The sequence below is a fragment of the Pteronotus mesoamericanus genome, unplaced genomic scaffold, assembly GCF_021234165.1.
Source record: "Pteronotus mesoamericanus isolate MK-2021 breed Mesoamerican mustached bat unplaced genomic scaffold, CSHL_Meso_final contig_41, whole genome shotgun sequence".
NCBI lineage: Eukaryota > Metazoa > Chordata > Mammalia > Chiroptera > Mormoopidae > Pteronotus > Pteronotus mesoamericanus.
This window is the reverse complement of record NW_026555152.1, coordinates 6,994,836-7,017,874: the sequence shown is the minus strand read 5'-3', so window position 1 is coordinate 7,017,874 and position 23,039 is coordinate 6,994,836. Positions and strand designations below refer to the sequence as shown.

The window sequence follows — 23,039 nt, the reverse complement described above, 5'->3', positions numbered from 1 at the left end:
CCTTTGCTCACTCTTTTCTCTTTGTGATGTTCCCATGATGCAGATGTTGTTACGATTCATGTTGTCCAAAATGTTTCTTAAGCTCCTTATTTTTTTAGAATTCTTTTTTCTTTTTGCTGCCCTGCCTGATTGTTCTTTTCTACCTTGTTTTTCAAGTCACTGATTTGGTCCTCTGCTTCATCTAACCTACTGTTATTCCTTCCAGTGTATTGCTTATTTCAGATACTGCATTCTTCATTTCTGACCAGTCCTTTTTTATGGTTTCTTTGTCATTTTTCATGCTGTTGAGCATCCTTACAATCATTATGCTAAACTCTCTATATGATAAATTGCTTACCTCAATTTCATCTAGCTCTTCACCTGGAGAATTATCTTGTTCTTTCACTTGGGGTCTAATTCTTTGTCTTCGCATTTTGGCTGCTTCTTTGTATTTATATCTATGTAGAAAGTAGATCTGCAGAGACTCCGGTGCAGCCCTTTGTCAGATGCTGCTTTTGACTGGCTCTGGTCAACCTCTTTGGAGCTTTCAGCCTGTGGCTCCCTCTGCTGGTCTTGTGTGTTTGCAGAAAGAGCCAGGCTGTATACCAAGGGTGGCTTTCATCAGTACTGGGCCTGGAGGAGGGTCAGCTGAAGTCTCATAAAGCTCTCAGAGCTCACCTTAGTTATTAAACTAATCAGTCATGTGGTCAAAATCTATACTCAGAAGGTTAAGCACCACAGGTTGGGGCAGAGTAATTCATATGGGTGGGACTATTGCTTCCCTCAGGCTGATGCCACTTGGAGGGGAGAGCTCTGCCTGAGAGAGATGGCTCCTATTGTATGGGGAATGGCTGAGCACTGGGGTCCTGGCAGCTGTTACTTCAGTTCTTTCCCCTGAGCCACCAACCCCAGACTCTCTCAAGTGTTTCTAGTCCACTCTGCCTGCCCTCTGCCAGCAGGGTAAATGCCTGCGAATGAAATTTTGTGTGTTGGTCCTTTAAGAGGCTCTCCGAGTTTCCTGTCATTTCACCCTGGCAGATAGAAACCGTGCTGCTTTTCGCAGCTGGATGTTGTCTGGGTTTCTTTCCAGCTGTGGTGGTGTAGGCTGGGGAGCCCTGCTTAGGGTTTAGACCCCATACTTCTCAGAGGGAACCCCCTGGCTACTGAAATATCCCTCTGGATCTTCAGCTGCCACCCATCAGAGCCCAGCCAGCCCTTGTGTCTCCTCTGTACTACCTACCAGTCATATTACAGTGTTTTCTTTTGTCTGTCCATGTGTTTTCTTCTGTCTGTCCATGGTTATAAGGCTTCTCTCAGCTAGTGTTCAGTTGGTTATTCAGGATGATTTCTCCACAATTCAGTTGTATTTCCCGATTGGTAATGGCAGGAGATTAGTGTAGCTTCCAGTTACTCCTCTGCCATCTTGGGTCTCTAAAACAGTTTTGATTATTTACTTAGTCTGTGTTAAGAGATATGGTTCATCTAAATTCAAGCTGTTAACAGTGGTGTCTGTCAGGAAGCTATCATTTTCAAGTACTAGAATATCAAATGATAGTAGTTAACAATTAACACAGTTTTCACATAAGATTTTCAGAGACACAGGTAGTTCTAGGATGGATAACAGCAACTGCACATTGCCATCAACAGCTCAGGCTGTTTACATCTTTCTGCCTTGCTTTCTTTATTGTGTGAATGATACATCTATCTCCTCCTAATTTCAGTGTGGCTGCTGCACAGTCCAGCACTGTTCTTTCACCACGCTGAGTCTCCTAGGAGTAGAAAAGGAAGTTGGGACAAAAGGGCTAATTCTCTAAGAAACTTGGTCTTTTATTAGAAGATGAAAATCTTTCTCAGAGGCTTCCAGTAGGTCTTCCATATGTCTCATTGGCTAGGCCAAGGTAACATTCTCATCCCTAGCTAGTACATCACCAACAAAGAGAAATGGCATTGACGTAATTGGCTTAGGACAATCATATTCATCTGTTGGGATGGGCATACTGATCTCTAATCAAAATTGGTGACCATTAGCAAGTTAGAAGTTCTGTTAACTCAGTAGAATTTTCTATTGAGTTAATTCTTATATTACCAGTAGTTTTTATTTCTGAATAGAACCTAATTAATAAAACTGTGCTTTAATGAAAGATAGATTTTCTTTTGGGGAAAGGAATCTGGGTATTGCATACTTTTGATGATGTATGCTCAACTGTTGCAATGAGGCAGCAAGTGGAATTAAGGAAGAAATAAATAATTTTTTTCTTCCTTTTGAAAAGGACCTTTAAATTTTTATTTTTTAATTGAATTTATTGGGATGACATTTGTTAATAAAATTATATAGGTTTCAGGTATACAATTTTGTAAGACATCATCTGTATATTGTATTGTGTGTTTACCACCCCAAGTGAAATTTTTTTTTGCTAAGGAATAAATGTATGAATCAGAATAATTAGACTAATGTGAGTTTGTTTTTGTTTGTTTGTTTAGTCAGAATCTGGAGAAGTGAATAGAAACACAGAACTGAAGAAACTTCGAATTTTTGGGGCTGGGCCCAAGGTTGTGGGCCTGGCAATGGGCGTAAAAGATAAAGAAGGTAAAATCTGTTACTTGATCATGAAAAGAAATAAGATATAGCAATATGGTTATAGCAAGTTCCAAATGATATTTATATTGCAGCCTGCCTTGGGATTTTCCAAAGACCTGTGAACTTGCAACATGGTTCCTGTACAAGTCACCTTTTCTAATGTTAGGTAATCTTAAATTTAAGGTGTGAGGAACCATATTAGATTGAATTTTTATAATATCTTGAGAGAGAGAAATTTTCCTCCTCCATGTCTAATGGGACCCAGAAATTTATTGTAGTTTCTAAAGGCTGGTTTATGAGAGAATGGTGAAATGAGTTTCTCACTTAGTGATCTAAGTTTTGTAACTTTTAAATTCAAAGAGAAAGAGAGGATTCTCCGGCTTTTAGTATCAAAAGTTAGTGTGGAGGGCTTATGACTTAAATTCTAACTATAATTTTGATATTTTTCTTAGTTGCCATAACATATTATTACACTTCATTTAAATAAACTGTGTTTAGGAAAACCTGGTACTTTCAGCTTAGCATGTTTTGAAACTTTTTGTGAGTAAAATTACTAATGCAGAATCAAGTTCCACTTTCCTCCGTATGTACATGTCAGTTTTAAAACTCAATTTAACAAAGATTGTGTTAGATACGTTTTTCGTGTGTAAGAAATTGATGCAATGCTATAACCACAAGTCATTAACTATACATTTTATGCTATCAGAAACTTAACTCATAATTCAGATTATGGACTGAACTCTGGAGGATCAGATAATACTGTCCCATCATTCTCAAAACATTTAGTGTGATAGGACTTACTAAATACATTATAATGGTTATTATTACCCTTTTAAGAATTAAGCACTTTGATATCTTTTCCATTCCAATAATTATTGTATTGGTTGGCAGTGTCATAAAAGTAGTCTCAAACTAGTCGTTGGTAAGTATCATATACCGTCAGTATAGAATTAGTAGTTAAACTCTCTGGAACTTGATTTGCCTGGATTAGAATCCCAAATCTGCCACTAACTGGCTGTTAGATTTTGGGCAAGTTATCTAACCTTTTTACCTCTGATTCTTTATCTTCAGTGGGGGATATTTCTATCTCATAGTGTTGTGAGACTTTAACTAATTTAAAGAATTTTGAATAGTGTCTGGTCCAGAGTACGCTCTCAACTTTAGTTTTTACTATTATTATATAACTATTTTTATTTTAAGATGAGGTCTCCCGAAGACGAAAAGTTACCAACAGGTCAGAGGCATTTAACATGCAAATGAGACAACGGAAAGGAACTCTCTCTGTTAACTTTGTAAGTGTTCTGAGATGTGTCAGGAGGGAAAGGACTTATTTTTATTTAGTTTTGCACTTTTTATCTTGCTCTCTAGTACCTTGGTATGCCTTTCAGTTTATTCGGTTAGAAGACTTAATGGTGAATCTGAAGTTGCAGCTTTGGTTATATAATGTTAACCTAGCTTTGTACCGTATACGTGGACTGTTCCTCTAAGTTGTAGACCTTGTGAGTAACTGAGAGAATGAATACGAATCTGTAAAATCTTGAGCTATATTATAAATAGTGCTCAGTATTCATTCTCTAACAGAGCATTTGTATATAGAATGGATGACTTGGGATATTTTATCACTATTAATTGACTTTCAAGTACCCTAAAACTTTTTATTCTTATAACTTGATATGTTCTTATTAACTCACCTGTAATAGCTGAGGAAATTTAGGAAGTTTTATAAAAAGCTGTTTTAAGTACATTTATTTAAAGTAAATATTCAGGATTTAAGTTGTATTTACTTTTTAGTGTACATTATTTTGTTTCAGTTAAGGAGTTCCTGGTAAAAATTTAGTATTACTTACTATAGAAAATAGACTTTTATATTACTTTGTTTTTTAACAGGTTGATCTCTATGTTTGTATGTTTTGTGGTCGGGGAAATAATGAAGATAAATTGCTTTTGTGTGATGGATGTGACGATAGCTATCATACCTTTTGTTTAATTCCTCCACTACCTGATGTACCCAAAGGAGATTGGAGATGTCCAAAATGTGTTGCTGAGGTACAGTTTACAGATTCCTTTAAAACTAATAATAAAAACACACATATACACACATACTCTAAACATATTCCCAAAAGCTTTTTTTACTCTTTGTTCTTCAATGTTTAAAATCTCCAGGATGTTAAAAAAATTTTTTTCTTTTTTATCCTCACCCGAGGACATTTTTTCATTGTTATATGGGAGATAGAGAAACATCGATGCGGGAGAGAAGCATCGATTGGTTGCCTCCTGCATGCACCTGAACAGGGAACTGCACTCAGGATTGAACCCACAACCTTTTGGTTATGGGACAACGCTCAAACCAACTGAGCCACACCAGCCAGGGCTAAAATCTCCAGGAATTTTTAAGAGATATATTGAATGGAGCTGTGGAAATTATATTCTGACAGCTTCCCTTTCAAAGTTTCTTTTTCTGACTATGGTTTGGCAATTCTGTTTATTGCTGTAGGTAAATGAGCCTTTTGCTCAGAATGTTCATATTCCTGGAAAACAATAAACATGAAGATAGGTTGTAGGTTATTTATTTTTATTTTTTAATTAAAAATAGTAAAATTCAGACATGAAACTCTAAAACTTAGGCATTATGTATTCACTTTTTGTGCTACCAAATAAACTGATGGTATATGTTAGCTTGTTTATATTTTGGTTTGATTGTATAAATTATTCTTATTGAAAGATTATAATGATGTCATTGTCATGAAATGCCTAGTCTGTTTACTTATTTTAATAAAATGTGATAAGATATTGAAGGAAAGGAGTTGGCCGGGTATCTAGATGTATTCAGAGGTCTTTTATGGCCTTTGAATTATTATTGAATACCTATTGTCAAGGATATATGATTCAGAAGCAGTCCTATCCTTAATGAGTATTTGTGTTAAGATATTTGTCATGGTGATTGATAGTGTGGGAAAACCATTCTTCTAGCTAGATATCTAGCAATCCAGTGTATACACCTTTATCCATTATCTCCTTTCTCCATGAACATTTATATTCTTCATAGCTAGATCCAGTAATATACTGAAAATGATAGGCATCCATAGGCTTGATTATGAGTGATCTTGTACGTGTTTGTCATGGTATCAGAGCTGAATGCCAGCTCCAAAGTTTAAAGGTATCTTATTACCACCTTCCTACTGGAAGACTGAAAAATGCAGTTGAAGTTATAGAACATTATTTCCTAATTCCATACTATAAGTGATTAGTACTTGTTTTGCTGGCTAGGATTCATTGGGTTAGCTTCACTAGGGAATGGTAAAAAAAGGGAGTGCCTGAGAGCTGTAGTGCTTTGTTCTGTTTCAGTGAGTTCATCTTAGATATTTTTTCTCCCCAGGAATGTAATAAACCTCGAGAAGCCTTTGGATTTGAACAGGCTGTGCGAGAGTATTCGCTTCAGAGTTTTGGAGAGATGGCAGATAATTTTAAGTCTGATTATTTCAATATGCCAGTCCATGTGAGTATCTGTCCTTAGGTCTCTCTGGGAAGGTATGAAGTCCAAAGCTTTTAGTTTGCTTTCTACTTAACATTATTTTGTAGAAAACAGGGAAAGCATGAAAAGGTTGATAGACCACTAAATCTAAAGAGTAGGGGCCTGCCATCTGTTTTTATTTCTTTCAGTCTCTAATATGGTGTTCTGTACTTTCCTGTTAAGAAATATACTTTGATCTTTAAATTGTTTATTAACCCCCATGGGTAATCCTTTACAGAAAAGCACAAAGTATATGGCAGTTGCTGCTTTTGTTCAGTGATTTGTAATATGAAGTTTGCTTCTTTTCCAAGGAGCTTCTTAAAATTTCTATTAAAAAAATTTGCCTAAGCTATTAAAATTAAGCCTTGATTTTTGTGTTTCCTTTTTTCCTCCATAATGTCCTAGGTCGTCTTTATCCTTCTTAGTTAAGAAGCAGCTTGCAAAAAAGGCAGTTCAAGTTTATTATGTTTTTATGGACTTCTAAGTTGTCTTTGGCTTTTCCTCATCCTCAGTGGGAAAAAGCTAGGACCCCAGTCTTTTCAGCTGTGGGATAGGATGTTTTCTGTTTTATCGTGGGTTTTTGTTCACTTGACCTGTGTATTAATGTTGTAGTGAATTCTGGTTATAGCGAATTAGTAATATATAATCTTTGTTTTCTTTGTGTAGATGGTTCCCACAGAACTAGTAGAAAAGGAATTCTGGCGGCTGGTGAGCAGCATTGAAGAAGATGTTATTGTAGAATATGGAGCTGATATCTCCTCAAAAGACTTTGGAAGTGGATTTCCTGTAAAGGATGGTCGGAGAAAGATGCTGCCAGAAGAAGAGGTGCAGAACAGATAGTAGTATTTAAACTTTTGCTCACCCCAAACTGATTTAGTATTTGCATAGTAGAAAACTACCTTTCTCATTAATCATAAGGGACCTTGTTTATTTAAAATATTAAACATGTTATATTCAGAGAGTATAATCTTCAGTTTTTAAAAACAAATTCAAAGTATTTTTAAAAACATTTACTGACATATTTACCACTTTTGGTTCTCTTTATTCATTCCCGTGGAACAAAGTTACCATTTAGGGTCATTTTCTTTTGGCCAGGAGGACTGCTTTTATTTGTAGTGCAGGTCTCCCAGCAGTGAATTCTTTCAGCCTTTGCTTATCTGGCAATGTCTTTAGCCTTTTAATTTTTTAAGAGTAAATGCTTCTCAATTTGCTTTATGCTTTTGATCAATTTCTAGTGCCATGAAATGGTGGTTTTGATAATTTTGTCCAAATTTATCCTTGTTTTCTGTGGAGAGGAATTGCCCAACCTCTTCACATTACCATTGCTGAAAGTCCTTTACAATGAAAAGTTTCCCTCCTACCCAGATTTACCGTCTGACAGAGGCAGATTCTATTTCATCTTCTGGTGTATTCTTTCAGATATTTTGTATCTCTACAAGCAATTATATATCACACATACAGAATTACATATTCCTTTTAAAACTTGGAGTGTACTACTTACCTGGTCCTCTACCCCTGTGCCTAACTTACCTATTTTTTTTGAGTCCCTTCATTATACGTCTAGTCCATCTTAACTCTTTATAGTATTACCTACTTAGTTTATTCATGGTATGTCTCATCTTTTGTTATGCTAGCCATGTATTCAGAAATATCTGAGCACTTAATACGTGCAGAACGAAGTTTTTATTTTTTTTGTTTTCTTTATGATCAAAAGTTGTGTCTTCGTGCTTTCTCATTACTTTAGCATTATTTATTTATTTTTGTCCTGTGATGGTAGAACACACAGGTTAAGATAATCAGAATAGACACTAGGTTTTACTAATGGAGAAAGAGAATAATTTCAGTGGATGGAAAACATAGATTATATATGGGTGTTTTTATACAAAGAGTTCAGAGCTGGAATATACAGGTGTTCAACATTACTAAATTAAACCTGGTTTGTATAAGTATAAATAATTGCATCAATCTGAGTTTCTTCATACCTATTAGCAAATGGTAGACAGTTACCTAATTATTCAAAAGAGAATACATTTTATAGCTCTTGCCTTTCTCTGAATTTTTTTGTTCTGAATTTCTAAGTTGTTATCTAGATATTTACATCTTCTAACCTCAGAGATAAAAATCACAGTTTTTAAAGATTATTTTAAATATCAACGCCAAGTAACTAATACTAATAATGTAAATGTTAATTCTTCTTCATGTTTGAGTTTTGTGTGAATATCCATTTATCTATTTCTGCTTTTGCACCATTCACCTTCACTTAAGAATGTGGAGTAATGCTGGGCTTCAAAGACACCATCCATAGTATGAAGAGATAGGTGATACAGCCATTTTTTTTTCTAGACTGGATTGTGGATTTGCTATTTATTTTCTAAGCAATGATGCTTAACTCAGTTCTGTTTTTATGATGAAGATTGAAGTGAGAGAACCCATTTACCACAAAAGGATTGTAAGAATTAACTAAAAAATGTGTATAAAATCGTCACACTTTTTATATTTTATGTCAGTTTGTTACTCTTCTGTGAAGGTGATTCTATCAGAATAATAGATAACTACTAGTTTTTCACAAGAATTATACATTTGTTTTGAACTTATGTATAGGTTAGCATTTTGGTATCTGATAGCATGCTTCTCTGATAATCACGGCACAGTGGAAAAGTACTTTTGAAATTAATGTATTTGTCTTATGAGTACAGTGTGTTCTACAAACAGGGCTTCTGAAGAATACAGATAACATAGAACTTGAAACCTTGAGAACATTGTTTTCCTCTAATCCTCCTTGTTCCATGTTAAATCATTGACTGAATCCTATTAATTCATTTTTCATTATTTTCTGTAGGATTAACCTCTTTTTGCTCCCACTATTACTCTCCTCGTCTTGTTCCTATCACATCATGCTGGGATGGTTGCCATGGTCTTACATAATAAACACGTGTTGGGGATCCCCAAGACCATCTCCAGGTTTAGTGATTTTCTGGGAGGACTCATGGCTATGATTTATTACAGTGAAGGGGTACAAGGGAAATCAGCAAAGGGAAAAGATGCATGGACAAAGTCCAGAGAAAACCAGGTATAAGCTTTCAAGAGTTCTCTCCCAGTGGCGTCACACAGGATGCACTTAGTTATTTCAGTATCAGATCTACAATGAGTGAAGTGTTACCTACCAGGAAGCTCATTAGAGATAGTGCTCACGATATTTATTGGGGGCTGGTGACATAGGTACCCTCTGCCCAACATATACCCAAATTCCAGACTGCTGGAAGGAAAACAAGTGTGTATAAACCACGTTGTACAGTTTAGACCCTGTGAGCCACTTGATTAGAGTAAGGAGCTATTTATCATGCGAGTTTCCAGATGCCCGCCAAGGGCCAAACTTTAAGTAGGCCTTTGAGGGACAGCAGTTGTAGTCTGCTATATTAACTTTTTTGCTTACTGCTTCTCTCTGCAGTCTTTCCCATGTTTTTATTTCGCTTAAAATTTTTAGATTAATAGGTCTTTGGGAGTTCATTATCTAAATCTGTCTACTTTTGTTAATATTGAAGTTTCCATAATCAAAAGTTTAAAATATTTAAGATGCATTTGTTTTTCCCTTTTGATGTAAGATTAAATCAGGCTTTTTAGTTTGAAACAATATAAAGATATAATCTTTTTTTCTAGTCTTAATTCCTGTATTATTGAGTATGACTATTCTACTCTGCCCCTTCATCAGCTAGACCACTATACTTTTTCTGTCATTTACTTTCAAATCTTTTCTATCCTTTCTAACTCTACCCAGGTTCTTCATTTTCAATGAACTTTTCTTTACAATCCCAACCCATGATGATTACTATTTTGCTGACCTCAAAAGAACTATAGAATTTACTCCTTTGTCTGTATTTGGAGTTTAATATATATTGCTTTGTCTTAGAATTTTTGTATATCTTACATCTTCAACTCGATTCATTTTTTTCAGCCAATCAGCTAATCAACTAAAAAATGTATTGAATAGTATTTTTTGACAGCCTCTTCATTTTTAAGCCCTTTGAGGATAAGAATCATATCTCTTTATTATTTTTTTATTGGAATTCCTAGTTAAAGTTATGTTGAACTTTATTTTATCCTCTTGTGACTTTTTTTCTTTAAATCCTCACTCAAGGATATTTTTATTGATTTTTTTTTTTTTTTTAAGGGAGAGAGGAATGGGTGGATTGAACCTGCAACCTTTTTGGTGTAGGGGGACACTCCAACCAAGCCACTGAGCCAGGGCTCTGTGACTCTTCATTGTACTTTTATAATTTTAATTTCTGTGCTACATTATGGGTGATACCATCAAATATGCCTAGTTCACAGATTCTCTTTTCAGTTTTGTCACTTGTTTGTCTAACCTCTTATGTTGAAGGTTTTATTTTTAAACCCTATATTGTAGAAAGTCTCAAGTGTGTAAAAATAAACCTAATAATACACTTACCTTCCTCCCTCAGTGCCTGTCATCCAGGTTCAACAGTTAATCAGCCTTCCAGTGGAAGGCAGTTGGATTGTTATGTTTCTGTATTCAGTCATTTTGATATCACATATCACATATCCTTTAGAAAACTCATACTACACTCCTGCAAGAATGATAGTGAAAAAGGCAAATAACATCTTAGAATTATTATGAAAATAGTTTGCAGATCCCCTGAAATAGTCTGGGGCTTCCTAGAGCCCACTTTGAGAACTGCTCTTTACAAGGATTAGAACTTTTAAGTCTCTATCTCATCTGGCTTTAGGGGTGAGCATTTGATACTCAGTGTCCAGTGCTTATATTTAGTTAGCAACCTCTATGAAAACTCAGACAGCTGCTTTTATTCTGGCTTTGCTTCCTTTCTTTTTTCCTGGAAACTGGGGATCCTTTTCTGTTTTGAGTTCATCTAGGAAACAAATGTTTTTGTTATTATAATTTATCTAATATTTCTAGATGAGTTTGTAATGGGATTGGTGGTGCTTACTTTTTTCTGCATCATCTCAGTTTTCAGTGTTGCCACAAATTCAGGATTGTGTATCTTTTTATGTCTTCGTTATATAGCACCATTCTAAGAGTACAGTGATAGACATATTGGGAAATTACGCTACTGGCAATAAAAGCAGAACTATAATAGTAATCTATTAAAATGAGTCTCACAGTATTTTACTGGTAGTCTGGGTGGAGTAGTAAAAAGCCTTGTTCATATTCTTCAGAATAAACCAGAGATATCTGAAATAGTTAAAGGGAAATCTAAATACCACCCAAATAAAAAGATAGGATTAAATATTTAGGTATAGAAAAGAGTACAGATTCTGTGGACTAGCTTACTATAAACATAAAATTTGTACTTCTTTTTTTAAAGACTCTCTTGAGATTTCTTTTTGGCACTGGTCATTTCTGATCTCTCATTGACATTTTTTTTTCTCTATAGGAATATGCGCTTTCTGGTTGGAACTTGAATAACATGCCTGTCCTCGAGCAGTCTGTTCTTGCACATATTAACGTAGACATTTCTGGTATGAAAGTACCATGGCTCTATGTGGGAATGTGTTTCTCTTCTTTTTGCTGGCACATTGAAGATCACTGGAGTTATTCCATCAATTACTTGCACTGGTAGGTAAAATCTTTATTAACAGCACGAAAATATAATAAGATTTTTAAAAGTTTAATAATATTAGATGATATATTAGGGTGAGCTGAATTTAAAGTATTTCCTATCCAAAATAGGATAATATATTAAGGAAGAGAAATGTAGTGGTGTAAGGATACAATATCTCGGACACCTTTCTTTTTAAAGTATGTGTATGCTTAGAGCTTAGAGTTTTAGACCAAATAATACTGCTTTGGCATATCTTTTGATATGCCAGGAAGGATGTTTAAAGTTTATATACTTTAAACTTTCTGTTTAAGATCTGACTAAACCTTCTGTATATCAAATTTTCAAATGATTTTACCTTTTAAATAACATTTTCCCTAAAAACACCTATGTTACATGTACATTCATTACTGGTAAGTTCTTTTGCAGAATTTATTAGATTCTCAACTGCAGCTTACCTGGTTTCTTGACCGGTATTATGATCCTAACTAAAACGTATTTTTCTCTCTGTTTGGAAACCTCTATTCAGATTACACTGTGCAGTGGAAAACTAGTGATTTTCATTCTCTACTTGATCACTATGCTGTGTAATGTGATAACCCTCTAGCCACATATGGCTATTTAAGTTAGCTAAGATTAAGGAAAATTAAAAATTTACTTCCTCAGTTGCACTAACCACATTTCAAGTGCTTTATAGTCACATGTAAGTAGGGGCTCCTGGATTAGCCAGTACAGTTATAGGACTGTGGGGTAATTTAGGATGTGGCCACTCCATGACCTAAGGAGGCTGCCTGGCCAGCAACCATAAGGAATGAAAAAAACCAGTCTATATCTGGATGTCCTAGCCCTTTCAAGGCCTGTGTGTCTCTAGACACCTGTGTTTATCATGAAAGTGTGTAGAATTTTCACACACTACTTCCTCCCTAAGCCTGTAAGTAAGTCCCAAGGGTGGAGGTAGGATGCGGTCTTTCTCACACCAATCAGCCGCCATTGGTGTACTCTCCTGTAATGTAAATAATAAATGACATGTCCATATCTCCCGGTCCTCTGGGTGGTTTTTTTTGCATTATCACAAAACACTTACACAGCTTCCTGGCTAGGAGATTTTGTGTCATAGTTGGCATCATGAACATGGTACTCCAGAAAGCACCCCTGTTGAGTTGACTGAGAGTGCCAACATGCTGAGTGGTGGAGGTCACTAAGGGGAATGCTGGGGGCAGTGCTGGAGAGGTTGGCAGGGGTATTTCAGAAGTAGCCCATGGAGAAGTCACTGAGGGGAATCCCAGGGCGGTCCACTGGTTTATTGTGGTATGAGGTGACAAGTCTATTTGATTCCTGGGACCCTCCTCCAGATTGGAGGGACACCCAGACACTTCCTTGGGTTGTGTAGAACTTTTAAAGTTGGAACGCTGCTATTGGAAAAGTAAAAAAAAAATACACTGCAGTGGTAACAGTGGGTTGGCCCCTACTGCATGCTTTGTGTAAGTGCACTACCAAGCAGCTGGCAGCTGAAGGGAAAGTACGGTGGTTAGAAGATGAGCTTAACTTGAAAAGAAAAATGAGGAAATAAAATTCTAAGGCTAGTCTCAGTCTCTCCTTGAAACTTTGCCTTTGCTTTAGGTACTGTTCTTGTTTCTGTTGTGAAAGGAACTGCTTGGTTTCAATCTTGAATGTTTTGCCAAAGCACTGATAAATGGGATACAATCTCTTGTATACAATCTTTCATGTTGTTACATCATAAAAATTTTACTCAAAAAATTTAAATTGATGGTTTAAACAAGGAAAGGAATCTCACAGTCCTCTCAGACAATAAAACTCAGGGGGAAAAAATGAGTCTTTTAAATACTCTGAATTCTCCTTCTGGAGGCTGAGGAGCTGTGGTCCCAGGAACAAGCCCGAAGTTGATCTCTCCTTTGCCTCTTCTTCAGCTTCTGTAGAAGTTGTAAAGAACACTAATAATAAAACAGCTCACTTCTCAGTACACTAAAGGAATTCAGTAATCACCAAAAATAAGAATATAAATATAATTGCCAATAAAAATACAACTTTCTGAAAATTAAAAAATATATTATTTGTCAGTCTAAAAGAATACTAATTACTTTTGTCACTAAAAATTAAGTTCTAATTAAGTTTTAAAAATATATTGTTTTAATAAAAATATAAATTATGATACTATATTTTTAAAAATAAAATTTAAAATGTTCTAATTTCTGAATGAGTTAAAAGAGGCAAACTAAAAGGATCTAAAAAAGTTACTGAAACATCATATACACAAAAAAAGTAAAAAAAAAAAATCATTTACTTTATCTCTTCCTTTTCAAAGGTGATTTTAGTTTTGGGAAAAGCCAGAAGTTGCAGGGCACCAAATCTGAACTGCAGGTGGGCTGAATCTTCTGGTTGATTTGATGTTTCACCAAAAAACTGTAGGAGATGTGAATGCATAAGTGGGTATGTTGTGATGAAGCTGCCAGTCACCAGTTGCCCATAGCTGTGGCCGCCTGAATCATCCAAATACTTTCTGTGGAGCAATGTTTAAGCTTAACACAAAATTTAATGTAGACTCCTTGCTCTACTTGCTCAGTCATTTTGAATGCGACAGCCACACAGTATGCATGCTTACTCAATGGTGTCTACTGGCCCCACTGACTAGTACAGTGAAGTTCTCATTGTTCACACATGGGCATTCCAGTCCATTGTCCTTGGCTGCCAGTTTACATCAATGTTGCACAAACCATTCTTGTTATTTTAACAATGGCTGGACTTTTCCATACAGACCTTATATATTACCTGTAATATGTTTTCTGCCTCCAAGTTGCATAAATAGTGTATAATATTTTTTTGGTTTACAAAAATAAACATATGTAAATTAAACAAAATCCTGTGGCTGGGACAAATTATTTGATATAAAAACCAATTTTAAGTTTAAAGAATGTCTTTTATTATCATTACCATAAAAAAGTTATTTTACAAAAAGTTTGTTATATTCTTTTGGTTAAGTTTATTGACACCCTTCCCAAAGTTCAAATTTAAAATACTTTCTAACTGAGACATGACTTTAAATTACTCCAGTGGGTCCCTGGAATACTTTAATTAATTATTCTCCTTCTTTTGTAAAAGAAAAGTTTTCAAGTTAATCAGGCCTATTTAATATACTTAAAGTCCTTAAAAACTGTCAAGTAAAAAATATATTCTGTTTACATACACATTCTGATTAAAACAGATATTCTAGAAATCACACAAATTCTAAGATACTTTCATTTATATTTTAATTTTTACCTTAAAATATTATTACAGAAAAACAAATTCCTTTGTCAGTTATGTTATTTCTAGGATATGGCTTTAATTTTTTAAAATTATTCAAATAGCTACAAATATTTTTAAATTTTATTTTAGTATAATTTACTGATAATGCTATTGAGGTCCCAATTTTGTTCCCTTTGCTCCCTTCCACTCGGTATCCCCCTTACTTCCAGCAGTCTCCACCCTTAGTTCATGTCCAGGGTTGTGCATATAAGTTCTTTGGCTTCTCCATTTCCTATACTGTTTTTAACATGCCCCTGTCTATTTTGTACCTACCATTTTGTACTTCTTAATTACTGCAACTTTTTCCCCCATTTTGTCCCTTCCCCATCCCAGCTGATAACCCTCCAAATGATCTCCATATCTATGAATCTGTTCCTGTTCTGGTGGTTTGCTTAGTTTGTTTTTGTTTTTTTAGATTCAGTTTATAATTGTGAGTTTGTTGTCATTTTAATGTTCATAGTTTTGATCTTTTTCTTAAATAAGTTCCTTTAACATTTCATATAATAATGGCTTGGTGATGATGAATCCCATTAGCTTTACCTTACATGGGAAGCACTTTTCTGCCCTTCCATTCTAAAGGATAGATAGCTTTGCTGGATAGAGGCATTTTGGTTGTAGGTCCTTGCTTTTCGTCACTTTGGATACTTCTTGCCAGTCCCTTCTTGCCTGCAAAGTTTCTTTTGAGAAATCAGCGGATAGTCTTAGGGATCTCCTTTGTAGGTTACTCTCTGCTTTTGTATTGCTGCTTTTAAGATTCTCTTTAACCTTTGGCATTTTAACTGTGACATGTCTTGGTGTGGTCCTCCTTGGGGCCAACATGTTTGGAACTCTGTGCTTCCTGGGCTTGAATGTCTATTTCCTTTGCCAAATTAGAGGAGTTTTTTTTTTATTATTATTTTTTCAAATAAGTTTTCAATTTCTTGCTCTTCTTCTCTCCCTGTACCCCTATGATTCGGATGTTGGTACATTTAAAGTTGTCCCAGAGGCTCCTAAGCTTCTCAATTTTTTGAATTCCTGTTTCTTCTTTCTCTTCTGGTTTAATGTTTATTTCTTCCTTTTGCTTTAAATCATTGAGTTGAATCCCAGCTTCGTTCCCTTCATTGTTGATTCCCTGTATGTTTTTCTTTATTTCACTTAGTGTATCCTTCATTTCTTCCTTCATTTTATGGCCATACTCAGTGAGTTCTCTGAGCATACTGATCGCCACTGTTTTGAACTCTGCATCTGATAGGTTAGCTATCTCCGTTTTGTTTAGTTCTTTTTCTGGGGATTTGTTCTGTTCTTTCATTTAGACCATATTTCTTTGCCTCCTCAATTTGGCAGCCTCCTTGTGTTTGTTTCTGTGTACTAGGAAGAGCTGCTTTTCCTCCCTGCCTTAGTAGCATGGCCTATGTAGAAAAGGCACCTGTAAATTGTGTGGGGCAGAGCCTTAGGTAACTGCCAGAGTGGGGCAACCCCTTTAACCACATTATGGCTCTGTGTGGTGGGGGGAGGCTTGGAGAAGGGACAGTCCTGGTGCCTGGCTTCTGGGGCCTACCAGGCACTCACCCTGCTTCCAGGCACCTCACCCACCTCCCATGCATTTGGCATCCTTCCAGTTGTTGCTCTTGGGTTTGTCTATGTTTTAATCCCACATGGGCTCTTTAAGCTGTGAAAATCCAGCAGTTTCTTCTGCTTCCCTAGCTGCGATTGGTTTTTATAGCCAGAGATAATTGGGGTTTTTCTTCCTGGTGCTGGAAGCCTGGACTGTGCTGTCTGTCCTGGGCTGGGATCACTCGCTCCCCAAGGTATCCTTCCTGATTTTTATCCACCACACGTGAAGGTGAGATTGGCTGTTCCGCTGGCACTGCTTTGGTTTCTCTATGCCACACTGTCTCCGCCCTGTCTCCACGACTGCCTCTCCTACGCATCTGGATAAATGTGGCTTCTTTAAATCCTTGGTTGTCAGACTTCCCATATGCTCAGTTGTCTGGTGGTCCTGGGTGTTGTTTTGAGATCTGGTTGTAATTCTTTCTGTGATTGCATGAGGAGGTGAAGTGTGTCTACCTACACCTCCATCTTGACAAGAAGTCCTGTCAGTTATGTTACCAAATCTTTAACCAGATTGTTTTAATATTTGTTATTTACAAACAGCCATTGTTTTACTCTAATACATTTACAATATATTATGTCTTTGGAGGGGTTCATGGAGAGGACTCTGACTCGTTTTGAATTTCATATGTCTGAAAATGGATTTTCGAATCATACCATTAAACTGAACAAAAATTGCTAAGATTCTGTAAAATAACTATTTATAGACATGCTTCTCAGTAATCAGGATAGAGAAAAATTAATTATAGAACATAATAAAAGTTTTTGTGACTTTTATAACTTTTGTTAAAAATATTACTAATTTTTAATCTTTTGTTTTTCAGACATAAGAAAACTTATTTTCCTAAAACAAATTGATAAATTATAGTTTCATAAACAATATTAAAATATTTTTCTTCATGCCTGATCCCTCAGAAATTTAGAAACTCTTAACAAATAAGTATTATTCTTTCTATGACAATATATTTACAGAAATCCAGTAAAAATCTGATGTCTTCATAATAGGACACCTAAAACTGGTTTCCAGTTATAGTTTTATTAACCATGTCTTTGAAATGCCATGATCAGAAAAATGCATGGGCTCTGATGCTTACCTGGGAAAATGGAAAACAAAAAACAAAAAACCTCCAAATAATTTGGGAACCTCACAAACTTGAAGAATTCACCCATATCTGTAAATATTGCAGATAAAGCCTGACAGCAACTTTGTATAACATTCCAACAAAGTAAATTTTAAAATACCTGTGTAATCAATTACTGTTCCTATTGTGTTTATACAAATAATCAGGCAAAATTAAAACTGGACTTAATACAGTAAATGAATTAACCTTAATTTGATTCGCTAATAAAATAATTAAAAATTATGTTTCAATAAAATCTATTATACACAATTATAAAAATTAGACTTCAATAAATTGTCAACAAAACTTTATTTTTCACCTATAAGCTAGGGTGGATCCTGCATTTTTCTAGTTTTCTTTCCAAAAACATTTAAACTACAGATAGAGACAGTCTATCAAATTTTCACTACTTAATTTCATTTCAGCAAAAACTTTGATTTGGAAGTCTTCTCATCTGTCACTTACAAACTCAGAAACTGGTTTGTAATTTATTACGTTCATTAACCTTTGTGTTCTTTCTGTTTTCATACCTGATTACTTGTTTACACAGTATATGTCTTACTTTAAAAGCCCATCTACATCGCTCAGTGGTTTAGCTAAGTAGACTTATTATCAAAACTAAATAATTAAATTAAGTACCACAATTCCATATCAAGATAATACTTTGGGAATTCCAGCCTATTCCTGCTTTGGAAAAATCAGCTAACAGTTTCTCTTTTCCAGTCTCAAATCCTAGTCCCTTGTTTTTCTTTAATCAGGCAAAAAAAAACAAACAAACCCAAAAACCAAAAAAAAAACACCCCAGCAACAAATCTTCCCAACCCTACATAGGCAGGGACCTGGTTTGTCTATCCATATCTTATAAGACAAAAGTCATGTCCTCCTTGACATTCTTGGCCTCTGCCTTTTTCTCCTCCTCTTGGGGTATATATAGCCTATACTATATTTATGGCATATAAATGCAGTATACCAACACTCACCAGTGAGGGACTCTATGCTTGGAAAAACTAACACAAAAATTATAAGGTGAAAAAAACAATATCAGAACAGAGCATGGAACAACTCAGGGCATGGCCTCTCTACAACCTTAGAGAATAGCTGTGGTAGCCCTAAGGAATGAAAAAAAACAGTCTGTGTCTGGATGTCTCAGCCCTCTCAAGGCTTGTGTGTCTCAAGACTCTTGTTTATCATGAAAATGTAGAATTTTCACATGCTAACCCCTTCCTAACCCTATAAATAACACCAAGGCTGGAGGTGAGGCACGGTCTCTCTACCATCTGCTGCAATGGATGTACTCCCCTGTAATGTAAATAATAAATGACATGTCCACATCTGCTGGTCCTCCGGGTGTTTTGTTTTTTTTTTGGAATATCACAAACACTTAAACACTTCCCTGGCGTGGAGCTCCTGCATTAGAAGAATATTTTCATCATCACAGTAAATTCTATTAGAAATGGCACTGTGAATTGGATTAGGATTAAGAAATTGAGGTATTCTATAAATAACTTGAGTAATTAAATCCATTTCCTAGGAATACACCTTGGCATTATAAATGAACTCTAGTGCACTAAAATCTAGTTCATTAATGATATCAAGTTTTTGGTCCTTAAGATTTATAGCTAGAACTCTATTCAAGGTTTCAACGATTTCTAGCCTTGGCTTATTTTTTTGGATAGTAAAATTGAGCTCCATGAAATTATGTAAAGGTATTCTAGAGAGCATTGACTTTTACTTTAACATTCTAATTATCCTCAAAATTATTAGTGGACCTGTGAATCAAGGAAGTATGTCAGTATCCTTTGGGACAGTGTGTACCTTTCATGTAGCCTCTTTCCTGTTTGAGGATACTGTTTACTGATGCACCTTTAGGCATTTATGTGTTTTGAATTGTTTTTTTAATAGTGATAAGTATGTATCTATTGCAAACAGCACAGATTTATGAGATGGTTGCCAGGATTCAGGGCTTATAGTCTGTGGCCATTTGAAATGAGACAGTTAATTATAATTTAGTGGATTTGCATCAGAGACACTGGCCTTATTGACACCATGCTCTTCCTAGCTAAACAGTTATTTCTTTTGCTAGGGGGGAGCCAAAGACATGGTATGGTGTGCCGTCTCATGCTGCAGAACAACTGGAGGAGGTGATGAGGGAGCTGGCCCCTGAGTTGTTTGAATCTCAGCCTGATCTTCTACATCAGTTAGTCACCATCATGAACCCCAATGTGCTAATGGAGCATGGTGTGCCTGTGAGTCTTTTTGTGTCTCCTTTCAGTATTTTAAATTTAAAGTTATTTTATCTTTCGATTAGATAGAGTCTCAATAAATGCCTTGTTTTGTAACTGGCGGTAAAAATTCATGTCATCTAGCGAAATTAGAATTTACACTCTGAAGGGACAACATCTATTTGATTAAGAAAGGGATGTTTTAAAGTATAAATTGTACTTTATATATAGATATCTTTTAAAATAACATTTTGCTTTCAGTAAACCATTATATCTTGTTTTAATAAAAATCTTATATTCTTTATTATCCCTATTTAGCAAAAGTCCTAATAACTAATGTTTATTCTTTAGGAAATCATACATATTTTATATAAAGATTTCACTGCCTTTTTCTGCATGAGATGACAAAGTAAATGTACATGAATACCTTTTCTACTTTTCAACTTAGTTTTGAAAATGGTTATTAAATTTAAGCTACTAACACATGATAAGGTATAAACTTGCTAAGGTTATTAACATACAGTCAGTCAACATAACCTTAATGAGACTAGATTAGTGGAAGTGTTACTTGTCTTTATAGAGTGAATTTATGCTAGAATATGAGATTTTTCAAAAGATACATAGTATTATAAAACAAAGTGAGATTTCTGAAAACTGATTTGGGGATATTTTCATAATACATATGAGCTAATCAATTAGTCTGTTTCCAAAAAATTATTCAAGAACAGGAGGAAGTTCCATCTATTACCTCTATTTACAATACAATTGAAGAGGGAAGGGGGCAGGGGAAAGTGGTGGTGGGAAGGTGGAGACAAATGTATTTGAACAAAAAATAAAAATTTTAAAAAACAACAAAAAACAAACAATACAAGAATAAGAGGAATTAAATTCTTTTAATTGTAAAAATTCTATAAAGTTTTAAACTAGTAGCTCAGTGAGAGTAACACTTTCTCTTTGAGAATTTCTTTTAGGTGCTAATTTTTGTCATGAATTATTATAACTTGTTATCAGTGACTATTTTAAGAAGGTAAAATTCTGGTTGCTTCTTAAACCTGATACTATTTTCTGATGTGTGTAGGTTAATGCTTTGTTATTTTTGATTTTAGAAAGTGCCTCTGAAACTGACTGATCAAATTTGTTACCCTCTTTTTTTGTGTTTTTATTTTGTTTTGTATCACTGTTTTGAATTTACACTTAGGTGTACAGGACCAATCAGTGTGCTGGCGAGTTTGTCGTGACGTTTCCTCGTGCCTATCATTCTGGATTTAATCAGGGCTACAACTTCGCTGAAGCTGTGAACTTCTGTACTGCTGACTGGGTCTGTTCTATAGCAAGTAGCTGTTGTACGTCTACTAACATCCCTGGGAAATGCATCTTAGTTGCAGTATTTCCTTAGCTGAGGAGGGTAGGGTTCATGAGTATTTCAGTGAAGACTGGAGTGGCTGTAGTAATTTAGAAAGTTCAGTTAGAGTTCCCATTATGGTTTTTATTTGGAAGATTTTATAATTCTTTACTTTTTATTCATTCATTATTTTCCCCATTCTGCTTGAATTTTAAATGGTCAATTCATATTTTCTGATTCTTTTCTGAGAGAATATGATTCCTCTTGTCTTTGCTTTCTCTGAACACTTTTGGATTTTATGAAGACAACCAGATCTTCTTAATAAGAATCAATTATGCCATATTTTCAAATATCTCCCTCTGTGCTTTTATTTTAAAATACCCCTGTATTATTATTTTTTTAAGGACAATTTGGTGATTTTATTCTCCCTCCCATTTTATGTTTTCTATATTTCCTTTTTAAAAAAGTTTATTTTAAGGAGTAACTGTAATAAGATCTATATGGGCTGCACTTATGTGTAAATGATAATGCCAGTAGTTGCTATTTTGCTTTTGTATGAAGTAATTATCAAAAAAAATTCAGTTATAATTATGTCATATTCGTTGGGGAAAGATTGCAGGTTTTTAATACGCTCTGACTTTTTCTTTTATTAATGTTATTTTTCTGTCACCTCTCAACATTTTGGGGGGGGTATAGCCTTTAGCAATACCAGATCTTATGTTTTCTGCGGGCATCTTAATTCATTAAATTTCATGATTAACCATTTTTTGTTTCCTTGGTTAATGAATGAAATGATACAGTTGAACAATTTTATTTGACCTAGTACTTTTACTTCTTTCCTATTAGACTTAAGAAGCAGCAAGAGCAAGACCAAACTTAGGTCTTTGCCCTGAGTTTGAGCTCTATTTAAAAAACTCAGCTGACATTTATTGTTTATGATTTACTTGTTGCTTGGTCAGGTGTGGGGTAGGAAATAGAAATGATTCAGAGATGAGTTAGATTGTTTCTGCCTTTAATTTGCAATTATTGATATTTGACCTTGGGCACCTTTTTAAATTTCAGTGGGCCTACATTTTTTTAGATACTGATGCACTAAATAACCTCAAACAATTGAAATAATGTATGTAAAAGCTCTTGATACTCTTTAGAAGAAGGTAGTGATATAAAGGAAAAGTTATAGCAGCTTTATATCTGGAATAAAGTGATGGTACTAATTTTTAGAAGCCACAAATTGAATAAATCAGCTGTTTTATGTGGCTTCTTATATATTGTAATTAAGAATTGCAAATCCTAGTTTTGTTTTTCTCTTTCTTGCCCTTGTATTAAAGCTATATAAATGTTTGAAGAGTAAATATGTAAAAACTAAGAAATGAAAGTGTTGTATATCATTAATAGACAAATATTTGCTAATCATGTTCAGTATATATATATTTTCTTGGAAAAGTTTGTTTCTTTGGGAGAGTATGAAAATACTGCTTGATTCAGAGATAGTCTTGTACTTTTGAACTGTGATTCTTGTGATTCCTTTCTGAAAATGGAAGTGAATTCTAGATGGTTCTTAAATGTTCATTTTCTTATTTTTTTATTTTGCATTGCAGTTTTGAAGTACAAACAAAAACTCCTTTTAGCCACCCAAGTTTTTCAGCTAGAGTATAGGAAAGAAGTTGAGAGAGAATATATGTATATATGTGTGTATTGGATAGCTAGTATTATCATTTGGCTAAAACTAAAGCTTGACAGTTAAACAAATTTTCAGAATTCATCTTACAGAGTATATCTCATATTTATGAAGAGTAATTAATCATTTATCTCACTTA

At 34.9% G+C, this 23,039-nt stretch overlaps 1 protein-coding gene across 1 annotated transcript in view; it reads left to right on the top strand.

Annotated features, from left to right (window-relative positions):
• The window catches only part of KDM5A (lysine demethylase 5A), a 110,901-nt gene that overhangs the window by 25,437 nt on the left and 62,425 nt on the right, over nt 1–23,039 (top strand). The window contains exons 6-13 of the mRNA XM_054577166.1: nt 2,461–2,566; nt 3,758–3,849; nt 4,445–4,603; nt 5,934–6,053; nt 6,735–6,893; nt 11,480–11,661; nt 19,742–19,904; nt 21,079–21,198. Coding sequence (XP_054433141.1) covers nt 2,461–2,566; nt 3,758–3,849; nt 4,445–4,603; nt 5,934–6,053; nt 6,735–6,893; nt 11,480–11,661; nt 19,742–19,904; nt 21,079–21,198 — 1,101 coding nt within the window. The remainder of the gene's footprint in view (nt 1–2,460; nt 2,567–3,757; nt 3,850–4,444; nt 4,604–5,933; nt 6,054–6,734; nt 6,894–11,479; nt 11,662–19,741; nt 19,905–21,078; nt 21,199–23,039) is intronic.